At 34.5% G+C, this 13,462-nt stretch overlaps 1 protein-coding gene across 8 annotated transcripts in view; it reads left to right on the top strand.

The window, feature by feature from the left end:
• The window catches only part of GOLGA4 (golgin A4), a 97,035-nt gene that overhangs the window by 12,766 nt on the left and 70,807 nt on the right, over window positions 1-13,462 (top strand). For 4 of the 8 annotated variants that reach the window (XM_019727633.3, XM_019727635.3, XM_019727632.3 and 1 more), the window contains exons 3-4: window positions 3,176-3,274; window positions 7,140-7,205. In XM_019727633.3, the coding sequence (XP_019583192.3) occupies window positions 3,176-3,274; window positions 7,140-7,205 (165 nt within the window). Of the gene's footprint in view, window positions 1-3,175; window positions 3,275-7,139; window positions 7,206-13,462 lie in introns of those variants that run through there. The other 4 variants (XM_019727638.3, XM_019727636.3, XM_074312614.2 and 1 more) reach the window with 2 other exon arrangements.

The following is a 13,462-nucleotide window of genomic DNA, read 5'->3' as shown; positions in this document are numbered from 1 at the left end:
GAGGACATCCTCTTTTCAAGGTAGAGAGACTTTTATACACTTCCTAAGGTACTGAATTTTTTAGAGTTCCTTCCCTAATAGGAGATACATTAATTCATAGGAGACACATTAATTCATTACATACAGTGGATGCTAGTGGATGACTTAGGGCAGGCATTAGGACTTAATTTTCTCTTGGAACTCTGGTTACGAAGGTCTGGGTGGGTCCTACACTGCCAGAGGTAGATTTAGTGCTACAAGCTAGGGGCTAGGGTGGGGTTCCTTGCACTGGTGAAAGGAGGTTGAAAAAACCTTTTGCTAATTGCTGCCTCAGCTCTCTGTGGCCCATTATGAGCAGCTTCTGTCCCTAGGGAGGCCTCATGATCCAGACCTGAACCAAACCTCACATTGGCTTAATGATTGTGTCTCTGATAACCCCTGGACTGCCATAGGGCAGGAAACCCAAACTGGGGCCCAGGGAATTAGATTGACTGGATAAGGGGGGGATGAGCACAGAGGGAAGGAGAAAGAAAATACCTTTTCAAAATGAGCCTATAAATGGACATTCTAGAACAAATGCTAAGAAGGCAGGCAATAAAAACAGGAATTGGGATATAAATGTACTGCAGGTGAAATTAAAATAATAGAGCAGTCTGGAAATGACTTTAAAACAAGTATCTTTTAGTAAGATAAATAAAGTAATAATTTTCTTAAGAAGAACAGAAAATTATGGGGGAAAAAGAGGCCAAAACAAAACTAGACTAGGTAGATGTTGAAAAGAACCAAATAGAAATGTTAGAAATGAAGAAAAATTATACAAAAATGTAAATCAAAATGAAACTCAGACTGGTCCCAGTTTAAGGGAAAATTAGGGAATTCGAAAAGAATACTGAGTAATCCCCACTCAAAACACAGAACAATAGAGGTTAAGAAAAAAATACATATTTTTTCTAAGAGTAAGAGACATGGAGGACAGATTGAAAGCTTTCAACACCCATCTGATAGGAGTTTTTAGGTAGCTTCATGAATGTTTAGACACATAAAATTTCAATCAGCATTAGTTCAACACAGAAGAGGTGAATTGAATTGTTAGCAGATTTGGATTAGAATTTGAACAGTTCCAGTTGAGACAGAATGTTACTGAGAATAGTTGAGAATTGATGTTGGTGAGATTTTCACAGACATAAGAAGCAATTGACAAGGACAGTGGTGAGAAAACTCCTTAGGCTTTGAGGTAGCTGTCAGTGGAAACTAATTTTGATGTGCTTTGCTTTTTCATGGACTGGGGGCGGGAGTGTAAATTGTTTGGCAGCACCTTCTTTTGAAATGTTTGATCAGCATGTTTTTCTGTAATGGATACTTGCTTTTGTGTTTTTCTCTTAAAATGTCAAATATACTCTTAATTAAATGTGCAATTTTAAATTGTTTCCTTATGTGAGCAAGATTGACTTCATTTCAAAACTTAACTTTGGAAGCCTAAGAAGAGTGAATTTGTATAGCCTTTACCTTAACATAACATTCATTCAAAGAATGATTTGAGTGCCTAGGAGAGTAGATTTTCAGCAAGAGTAGACAGTTGGATAGGATGACTCCTTAGAGCCAAACAGGTATCTAGTACATTTTAGTGCACTACTAATACTGCATTTTAGGATTTAGCATAAAGTCTATGCTTGAATCCTATTCAAGGAGTACCAGTCATTAACATAGCAAAAAGACTGAAAAAAATGTTTGTCCTATCTATAAGATGGTCTCTAACGTAGGACCAGGTGAAGAGTTAGTTAAGTATCCATAACTCTATATGCAGTGTTTCCCCGAAAATAAGACTTAGCTGGACAATCAGCTCTAACGTGTCTTTTGGAGCAAAAATTAATATAAGACCCAGTATTATATTACATTATATTATATTATATTATATTATATTATATTATATTATATTTATTATATTATATTATACCCGGTCTTATAGTAAAATAAGACCAGGTATTATAGTAAAATAAGACTGGATTTTATATTAATTTTTGCTCCGAAAGGTGCGTTAGAGCTGATTATCTGGCTAGGTCTTATTTTCAGGGAAACATGATAGTACTGAGATAAAAAGTGTAAGTTCTTAAGCTTTTGCAGATATTTATTTTTTGATACAAGTTCTTTATTATATGTCATATAATGTAATAACATATACTGCTAAGTTAATGTTTCAAAAGATTCGTTGTTTTTTAAGTTTTTATTTTGATACAATCATAGATCAACAGGAAGTTGCAAAAGTTTTTTTTTAAGGAGGCCCTATGTATCCTTTACCCAATTTCTCCCAAAGGTATTATCTTATAAAAATATAGTGCACTATCAAAACAAGGAAATGGACATTGGTGAACTGTGTGACATTCGTAGAGATTATTTAGGTTTCACCAATTTTACATGTACTCATCCTGTGTGTGTGTGTGTGTGTGTGTGTGTGTGTGTATGTTTGTGTGTGTAGATCTGTGAAGTTTATCAAGTGTATATTTGTGTAACCTCCACTATCAAAAAAAGTTCATTTTCATTATAGTCTCTTATACAGCTAATTCATGATTGTTAGTATTTTGGTACGTAGTGTACAGTTTCTGAAAGAAAACTGAAGCACAGAAGAGAATCAAAAGAACTAGTATAATGGAATTTATCCTTAAAACTTATTATAAACTTTAGTTTCAAAAGTTTCTTCTGTACATATTAGAGAAAATGATTTTTATATATAAGTACAAATAAATGATTATTTAACGTTTTATGTGTTTTATCCTCCCATAAATTTCCATACTATCTTTTTGGATGCACAAAACTGAAGGACTCAGTATTTATGTTATACTAAGGCCTTGTATTGTTCTTATTGATATAGACTCTTATACCAAATTGCCAGACATACTGTGTGCTGTGGTGCCTGTTGCATATATTATTTATATGCTAATAATCAAGTTGTTTAAAGTTGGGCCTTGAGATCCTAAACAGCTCAACTCATCTCCACTCCTGAGCTTTCCCAGTAACTTATTAATTTTGGGGTGGAATGATGGTGGTAGTGGTGGTGGTGGTGGTGGTGATGGTGGTGGTCCAAAGCCATTATATGTTGTGCATGCTGTGTGGTGAGTACACTTTGCAACATGCCCTTATGATTTGTTTTTCATCATTTGTTTTATTTTTATACCTCTGCTTATTACACTGAATGAGACAGCTACTAGCCGGGATGATAGCAGAGCCTGCTTTTCTCTCTGAGTATACTATCTTTGCTTTGGATTCCTCCAAACAGCCTAAAACACAGACTGATAGTGTGGTGAGTCCTTCCACCGCTTTCTGCATTCCCTTTGTGGGGAAGCAAAGTAATTGGGTAATCCTAGAAGCAAATCTCATGTTGCTTGTCACTTACCATCTCTCAAAGCATCTTCAGTGCCCTGTTGCTAACCCTGCTCTAAAAAATCAGAGAGTAAATTGCTAAATTCTGATGGCTGGTGTGTTTTCTGGTAGCTTTTTAACAGCAATAAAATAACACTGTTTTCATTAATGTAATGAAGACTACCTTCGCTTGGTCTAAACTCTTAAGTCTTCTCCCTAGGGAAAGTTTGCGTATTGACTGAAAAAAAGATGCATTGCTAGAAATCTCTGGTCTATTGTATATTGGTAGGAGGCCAAGAATATTTGGAGATGCGACTCACATTATTGGGAAAAAGATGCATTGTATGTAAATCCATAATTAAATAACATTGAGCAGGTAGATTGACTCTACTATAACAAACAATTGCATTTTATTTGCATTTATTTATTTAATACATAGTTTTCTATGTATTAAACATCAGAAAGGAAGTAACCAACTCATTATTTTTCAACTAACTTGAATTCATATAATTTTGAATCTTGTACTCATATATAATTTTACTTTGGGAAATTGGACTTTTTTCTTAAAGTATCTAAGTACTTAATTTAGCAAATTAAAACTTAGAGATGTTTGCCCGGTAAGGATAACTTTTGGTGTTAGATTGGACACTGAATTAGAATTGAGATATTTTTAAACAGTGAGAATTGATTTAACTTACTAAGTAGCTGGTGATGAAATTAGAACATTTGTGTACTTAATCCATGCAGCCAGTAAAACGTGGTCTGTATGAGGCTAGTAGCAGTCCTCAGTTACGTTCTAAACTTGGTGTTAGGAAAGACAGCAGCTCAGAGTTCTAGTGATGTCTGAGCTTGGATCTCAGGGAAAGCGATCTCTCCTTGGCTCTGGCTACAAGTAATACCTCACTATTTTCAAAAGTAGTTTGAGAGGGAGACAGGAATCCCAGTTAAACTTAAACTTTAAACTTAGTAAAAAACAAATGATATTGCTTTACACTTCATTTAGTAGTAGAGGCTTAAAAAAAAAGAGCTTCTCCTAGGCCTGTAAGTATATAAAAGTAATTTATATTAAGTCCTATCCTATTGTGAAAAATGATAATAATTTTAGAATCAAAAGTTTTTGAGCTATTTAAAAGTAATTTAAGTAGACTAAAAGTCTTTATTATAATATTTAAATTTAGTTTTGTTCACATGAAAACGTATTTTCCCTATGTAACAAAGGGAAACCATGGCATAACCTATAGTAGAATAAAAATTTAGTGAGGGCTTAAATCCTTACATTAGGAGTTCACCAACTACTGACTTTTTCTTAATTCAGTTCTTTTGAAAAATGCATCTCTTTACCCCAAATTCTAAAAATTGCTGTAGTCTCAGTGCTTAGCAATCAATAAATAGTTGTTAAAAGACTGAGCAAAACATAACTGAAGACAAATCTGGCAGGGAACCTGTGTGTGTTTTTAAATTAAATGCACTTTAGAAGAGTTTTTCTGTTATCTAAGAATTGCCACCATGAGAGTATTGGTGACTGTAGAGTTTTGATATGTATTGAGCTTGTTCTTTAGGCTTCTGTCTGGGAGAAGGTCTTCAGAAGTCTCCTTACACTGAAGGAAGTAACTGCGTAAGAATTTAGCAAGCATTTACTGAGCCTTTACTACCTGTCATCAGAATGTTAGGTCCTAGGGACCAAGATGAAAATGCAAGGTTTCTGTCCTCCGGGAGTTTATAAGTTAATATAGAGACAAAGATTATCAACATACACTTACAATACAAAGGAATTAAAGTTTCACAGAAGAAAACACAGGCATAGGGAATGTGTTAGCCCTTTAGGAAAGTCATGTGAAGCTTCACAAAAGAAGGGGCATTTGAAAGTTGAAGGATGACCAAGAGTGCTGGACAGAAATGGAGCAGGCATTACAGATAGTGACAAAAATCGCTCATTTGGCTTCTGGAGATTCCTGATTTAAATTTACAGGGTAACACAGACCAATACTTCCCTTAACTGTCCTGCATTTATTTAGATATATGGTATAACGTATAAATTGAAATATATATGCAAGGAGGGAGAGTTTTTAAATGTTATGCTGTATTTGATAGGGTGTTATTTCAAACAATTGTAGAATAGTCTACAATCATGTGTCAAGTAATTACTTAAAATAGAATGGACTCTCTTGCCATTCTTCCTCCAAAGCTAAATATTTTATGGAGCCCATTCATTTCCTTTCTCCATCATTTAACTATTAGTTTTCAGTATGCTGACTAGCTGAGAGACGTTGATGTCTATAAAGTATGTTTTTTATTTTATAGAGTGTAGTATATTTTTAGGGCTGGAAAGCATTACTTACTGTGTTACACAAATATATAGCATGTATACAACTTCTAATTCTTTGAAAAGGCAGAGAACAGGAAGATAAAAGTTAATTCTTATGTTCCCCCAACCTTCCTCCCCTATGTAATTTTAAGGGAATGTCTTGGACTGATAAAATTTGATAATTTTTATATTAGAAGAAGGTATTTAAATGTTTATTAGGAAAAAATTCAAACACGTTACGGAAGTGGAGCTAGTAGTAATAGTGGTGTAAGAATTCTTTCCCCTCCCCCAGTATCCATTACTGAGCATCAACAATAATACCTAATGGCCATCTTCCACACTTCTCTAGCCATACACACCGTACCACTAGCCCCCTCCCCATACATGCACCTACGCCCCCATCCCAATCCCCGTTGGATTATTTGAAGCAAATTTCAGAAATTTTATTTCATCTAAATATTTTGGTATATATTTCTAAAAGATAAAGACTAAAAATATGTAACTACAATATCTGTAACCATACATAAAATTTATTAATTTCTTAGTATCCAATACCTAATGAGAGTTGAAGAATTTGAGAATACTTTTGCAAAGCTGAGTGCCTTTTCCACTTATATTTTAGATTAAGTAAGGTCAGATAGTTAACTTTTTCTTGGTCAGCTATAGAGTTGTAGGCGAAATGTACTATTTAAAGACCAAGTTACTGAAACATAGTGGCTAGTATTTGGTCAAATGCTTTTATTTAAAATATGGAAGTTATTTTATCATGAGCTATTTCTATAGCTCTAATTCTAGACACTTAGTTTATTATGAATGCATTATAGGATTTTGAATTTCAAATAATCTCATCCATTGTCACAGAATCTATGCTAGTATGATGCAATCAGTAGAATGTTGCTTAACTTGGAGTATTTGTCATACCAACAGAACAAAACAAAAAACTTTCACCTGTGGAAGAAGGTATTTTCAATTATAAGTTTTTCTAAAAGTTGTCATAACAATGTCATTTATACTGCTGGCTTCAAGTAAATGAAGCATTTCTATTTCTTGTTACCAAGATATTTTTCAGAGCTTAGCCCAAATAACTTTAATTTGAATATTTTATTGTAGGGAACAGGTGACACTCCTTTTTTTTCTGGCTAGTTTTCTATTTGAATGAGTTTTGCTAATTGAATTCCTGATGTTAACTTTTGTCATGGGGGGAAAACTGGGGACATTACAACTGGGAGAGGTATGGGATTAGCTTGAAATAAGTTTTGCTGCATACTAATCTTTGCTATTTAGTTACATATATTAAAGCAAAATGAATTTTCTAAAATTACTTACCATACTAGTTTTGTCTTGCATGAAAACATCCTAATAAATGAACAATTACTAATTTTGTATAACAGATAAATGTATCTAATAGGTCTTGGTACTTGGCCTTTGTTCTTAACAGTTTTAAAACTTTAGTTTTTGTTTTTTTTTCCTTTTCTTCACAATGTTTCTTTCTCTTTCTTAGAATGAATCTGTCCAAGCCACGAAGTCCCCCGACAGTGTTAATGGAAGTGAACCAACAACTTCTCAGGTCTGTTATTAATTTTATTTTTAAAAAAAGAGCAAGTCATTTCAGAGTGTTGGTCAGTCTATACTAGTAGCATTTGACTTTACAGTAAAATAGTGATATCCAAACATTTGATACAGTATGTATGGTACATCCAGGTTTGTTGATGGTTTCTTGGAAAAACTTTTAAGTGAGAAGTAGTTTTTGTATATATACCAGTAAAATAAGATTCCATTATTACTCATTTAAAAAGTTAATGGCAGTGAAGAGAAAACTTTTTGAAAAATAGGAATCTGACTTTATAATTGTAGAAGAAAATAGAGGAAGTCATAATGAAAAACATATTGAGTTACATAATCTGGAAGGGGGATATGAAGGAAGTGGGATTTCTTTTAAAGTTTGCTCTTTAATGCACTAATGCAGAGTATTTTACTGCTAGAGAATTTAGGTTATCTTTGATTTTAAAAGGTTATTTGGAGATCGGGGCTAAGTGACATTCTTTTGACTCCTTCCAAAAAAGAAAGAAAAAAATTCATTAAAAATATCATAATAATAGCAGTGTCTGGAATGAACGTTTGTTTACTTTGGCTGTACTGATGATTATCATCCTTAACCTGGCTGTTCTCAGTGGGCTCTAACGTGGGGCAATAACATTCCTAGTTCTGTGAACCTGGAGCATGAATGTAGACAATTTATGAGCTAAGTGATTTATGAACTAAATTATGTAGACTAAACATTCTAAAGCATTGTCTAGCAAGTATATAAGTTACAGCTTCCCAAACTCCATGAAAAGGTTACCTATGGGCTGAGGTCCTCATTCCTTTCCGGGAGGCCCGTCAGGCTCTGGCCACAGGCCACATCCCTGGGCCTGTTGACTCTGGCCTTGAGTAGCATCCCCCATTAATCCCAAGTCCCCTGCAAATGCATCATTTCTGTGTAAGTGCCATGAGATAAGGATAAAATACTGAGAAGTACAGATCTAAATGGTACTGGACAGATCCAGTGACCTTTAAGGAATATTATTAAAGAATGTTATTTAGAATGCTTTTCTTCTCTTGCAAAATAGTTCAAAAAGACTAAATACAGTTTTGAATGCAAAAACTAGAATGAATGATAACCACCTTTATAAGAACTTTGGGAGAGATTTAAGTTTTAATTAAGGTGAATAATGAACATGGGTGATATTCAGGAAGTAAGCTCACTAAAGGCTTTGAACTTTCTTAAAAAAAAAGCAGCAAATATTTTCCTAAAAGATAATAAGATAGTGTTTACTGAATGTTGACTCTGTCAGGTATTGTTAAGCATTATATATATGGTCTCATTTAATTCTCAGTACAAGGAAATGCCTTCGCTTACAGTCTGCTTGTTTTTAAACAGATTTCTGAGAAGTTGGTTGTTAGTTGTTAGCAAGTGAGGGACAAAGTATATCCATGAAGGGGCTAGTTTACTTACTATTGTTGAGTGTCGTGACAGCAGCAGGAAATCAGAGTTGACACTAAGGTAGAAGAGATGGTAAAAAGCAAGCCTAGGAGTTCATAAAGCATAGTTGCCTGTGACCCCCTTACTACTGGATGGAGCATCCTGTGTAAATCAGTAGTTTTGGCACACGGTATGACTGTGACAGGGACGTCGTTAAAAAGGATTAGTCGTTATCTTTATTTAAGAAGGCAGAAAAGTGTTTCAGAAAAATTTCTGTTAAATACAGTTAACTTTTAAATTGCTTAATGCAGTTCATAATATTCAGCTAATCAAAGTGACTCATTCATCTCCAAAAGAATATACAGAATTGACCTTTTACTTCAAACAGACTAATAAAACTCAGATATTTGAAAATAATTAGTATATGCCACCACATAATAGAGAAAAACACGTTTTTCAAAACAGGTAATATTTGAGCATTTGTCTTTATCTAAGAAGCTGTAAAATAGTTTTACTGAATCATAGTGTTAGTATTGTATCAGTTTAGGAGGAATCTAGGATCTAGTATTACTCTTTTATTGTACAGATGACATATCAGGCATGAAGTCTTAAATTCTTTGCCCAAGGACCAGTGAGTGGCTAGTTACTGATAGTATTGTGGGATTATCATAGATAGACACAAAACGTCACTCTACCCAGCTGTAATTTTTTGCTATGTATTACCTCATTTGAATATATATGCTATTAAAATGAAATGAGAACTGAATTTATTAAATTCAGTAGAGCAAAACACAGGGATTTAAATGGCTGTCTCATATGCCATTATTGTTTTAATTATGGGGAATATTCTTGTTTTGAAAAAAACATGAATTTTTTAATATAAGACAAATTATAGTATTAAAGTTGAATTTTGAATTTTTTGTTGCTTTTTTTGAATACTGCTTTTTTATTTTCCAGTTTATTATGAAAATTTTCAAACATATAGAAAATTTGGAAGAACTTTAAAGTGAACAGCTGTATGCTCACACCTAGATTCTGTCATTGATACTTCACTATATTTGCTTTATCACAAATCTGTCCATCTATACATTCCTCTATCCATCCCTCAATCCTTACTTTTTTTTTTCTTTTTTAAAAGGTGGAATAGTATTTATGTATTTATTTATTTAATTAATTAAATTTAAGTATAGTTGGTATACAATATTATATTAGTTTCAGGTGTACAATATAGTGATTAAACATTATACACCTTTCAATGTGATCACCACACTGTCTAATAATTATATGTCCATGCAAACGTATCACAATATTATTTTTTTAAGCAAGAGAAAACCAAATTTAATATATACATATGTATGGGAGCCCCACTTACATGACAGAGTCAGAGACCCCACATGCCAGAGAGGAGCAGAGATGGAAAGGGAACGGGTATGTAAGACATCCAGAGCTAGGGATGAGGTCAGGTGCCTTGGGGGCTTCAGAGGGTCCTGGCAGGATGATAAGAACAGATGCTCAGTAAATAGAACTTTGTCCTGCCCTATGGACAGGTCAAAAGAGGTTATCTCTGGTAATCGCTTATTATGGGCAAGGCCCCTAATTCAAGTTCTTCTAGGTAGTTAAGGGAGAGGCAGAAGTTTGTCTTGAGCCGGAGGCTAAAGTTGCCATAGCTCAAAACGGTCTGCGTACCACAGAGGCATATTTGGGGTGACTCATTCTGAATCCCCACAGTTCCCTCCTCTGAAACTCCCCTGGAAGTTTCACATTCCAGAAGTTGAGTTGGTAGATTGTTCTATATTTCATTAAACCAGGCTCAGACTTGAGAAAAGTTCAGTTCAGTTAAACAGTTTCATACAATATTGTTGACTATATTCCCCTTCCCTTTTTTTTACTACTCTCCCAACCCTCCTTCCTTCTGGCAACCCGATGGTGTGACAGGAGCAGATGTGTAGGTAAGAGATTTGAGGCAAGAGAACAGAAGGCTGCTGCTCATATCCAACTGTGAGAGGGTAAAGGTCTGAGTTAGAACAGTGTTTGGGAGATAAAAAGGAGGGATTTAAACCAAGGTAAAATGGGGCGACAGGAGTTAAAAGTAACTGTTATGTGCCCATTTATTTTTATGTATACATTTCTCCTCTCTAACCCTCATGAGTTTTTTTTTTTTTTTTTAATAAATTATAAATCTGTGAACTTTTTTGGTACTAGGAACCTGACAATAGTTAGTGCCCATGGGAGTTTAATTTTTCACAAGACGTTGGGTTTGGAGATAAACAGATAAAGTCATTAAGGATCCTTCTCTCTTTAGCTTCTTGTCCCATCATTCCCCGTATCTTTCCCATCCTTACCAACCATTCTAGACCGGAGGAAAAACTGGAGACAAGGATAAAAGGCATATTCCTTTTTACCAGGAAAATAATATCTGTCCTAGAAGGTTCCATCCTGTAGACTTCGTCACCTGGCCCACGCCTAGCTGAAACAGAGTCTGAGAAGAGCTAATTAAAAAACAACAACAAAGAAACCCTTTAATTGAAATATAATATATCGCAATATAGTACATATACTCAGAAAAGTATGATATATTCATTATTCAGTTTCTGAGTTTTCACAAACCAAATACACTTTTGCAACCAGCACCCAAAGCCAAGAAACAAATTACCAATACCCTTCTCTTACCCCCAAGGGTAACTGCTGTCCTGACTTCTAACACTAACGGTTAATTTTGCCTCTTTTTGAAGTTTATGTAATGGAATCAAAGTGGGTTTGAAATTTATGTAAATGGAATCAAAGTGGGTACTCTTTTGTGTCTGCCCTCTTTTGCTCAATACTTTGTAAAATTTATCTATTTTTGCATGTGGTTGTAAATCATTTTCATTGCTGTCTAGTATTCCATTGGTGAACAGACTACAGTTTATCCATTCTATTATTGTTAGGCATCAACAATAGTTTCAAGTTTGGGACTATTTTGAATACTGCAACAAACTTTCTAGTTTATATCTTTTGTTGAACATAGTTACACATTTGTATTGGGTATTAGTAGTGAAATTGCTAGTTCAGAGAGTGTTTGGTATGTTTAGTTTTAGTAAATACTAACAAATAGTTTTCCAAAGTGGATTGTTTCACATCCTCACAAATACTCGGTATTTTCCGTAGTTCAAATTTTAACCATTCTGGTGGATGTGTGGTGGTATCTCATTATGGTTTTAGTTCCTATTTGGGGGGAGTAAATGTTACCCTGAACAAAACGGGCCTGGTGGAAAGGAAAAAGGGAAGATTGGATATCGGATGATAGCCAGTATTTATTGTTTACCTTGAGCCAGCTGTGGTTCTAAGTAGTTCACATGTATTAATTTATTATTCCTCACAACCACCCTGAGTTGAGTCCTATTGTTATCTCCGTTTTAAATATGAAGAAACAGAGGTTAAGTAACTTGCCCAAGGTCATTGCCAGTAAATGGTAGAACTGAGACTTGAGTCCAAAAAGTCTGGCTTCATAACTTGTGCTCTTAGCTACTGCATCATATAATCAGGGGAGTCTGCCAGATAAGCTTGTGTATGACGTTCTTACTAGTAAGTTTGTCTTTTGTTTTAACTCCTTTCTCTAATAAGGGTAATTATTAACATTTATTATTTGCTACATTATAAGCACTTTGCATGTATGAGTATTAAACTCATTCAGTCCTTGTGACACCCATATGAAATGTGTGATATTATCTTTTTTTTTTTTTTTTAAATCATTCCCATTTTACAGAAAGGGAAACCAGTCTAGTAAGGTTAAATAACTTGGTCAAGGTCATGTAGAACATAGTAGTGGAGCCAGGATTTGAACTTAGGCCACCTTATACTCGACAGCCTACAGGCTGAATCACTACACTCACACATGGTACTCCCAAACATAGATGTGGCAGTTGTTAAGTTTCTCAGCTTCTGCAAGTCCATGTCTTTGATATTATTCATTAGCTTCTGACTGACCCTTTAATAACAACATTTCTAGTGTTATTCATACTTGCTTCAGTTGTTTGTTCTAGAGTAATCTACAAGATTATACGAATTGAAAAGCACTTTTTGCATGGGTCAGAAGGAGCTTGTAATATAGCTGGTTCTTAAAGTTTTTGAGCATGAGGTTCCCTCCTTTCAAGGTAAAACTTGCACATTGTGGAAATTAAAACTAGAAAGTACAGGAAAATATAAAAATAAAAATCACTTAATATCTTACCTTTCAGAACCACTCACTGCCAACTATTGGTGTTTGTCCTTAATGACCTGGTTCTAAGGGTATTTGTGTAAACATACATATAAATTAAAAAGTATCTGTAATTACTTTAAATCAAAATGAGTTCACAATGTACGTACATACTGTTTTCTAACCTAATTTTTTTCCATTTAATAGTATATCTTGAACCTCCTTCCACGTATTGTAATTTATATAATGTATCCCCCAGTGGTGAACCTTTGGGTTGTTTCCAGTTTCTACTGTTATGAACAACCTGTGATAAATCTCTGCCTATGAAGGGGTGGGGCAGGTTATCCCCTCTTACTTACTCCCGCCTTGCCCAATACTATTATTAATCTCTAAAATCCACGACTAAAGTATTCCTGGTTTAATATTCAAATTGTATACTAGAGAAATCTTTTTGTTTCCCTGTAATCTTTGCCCACACGTAGCCTCAGTCTCCTCTGAGCATTTCAGTCCTGGCGTCATTGGGATCTCGTAGGTTGCCTTGCTGCACTACTGAGAATGATTTTCTAGGCAACACCTGTTAAATACTGACTGCTGTCACCTGAACAAAAGAATGCCACTCAGAACAGTGTGTTAAATTATGTTATATTGCTTTTCATTGTTTTTATTCAAATTGATATGTCATTAT

The sequence above is a fragment of the Rhinolophus sinicus genome, chromosome 5 (assembly GCF_057876585.1).
Source record: "Rhinolophus sinicus isolate RSI-liver-muscle chromosome 5, RSI-T2T, whole genome shotgun sequence".
In the NCBI taxonomy this organism is placed as follows: domain Eukaryota; kingdom Metazoa; phylum Chordata; class Mammalia; order Chiroptera; family Rhinolophidae; genus Rhinolophus; species Rhinolophus sinicus.
The sequence above is the reverse complement of the archived record's forward strand: the minus strand, read 5'-3'. Positions and strand labels throughout refer to the sequence as shown.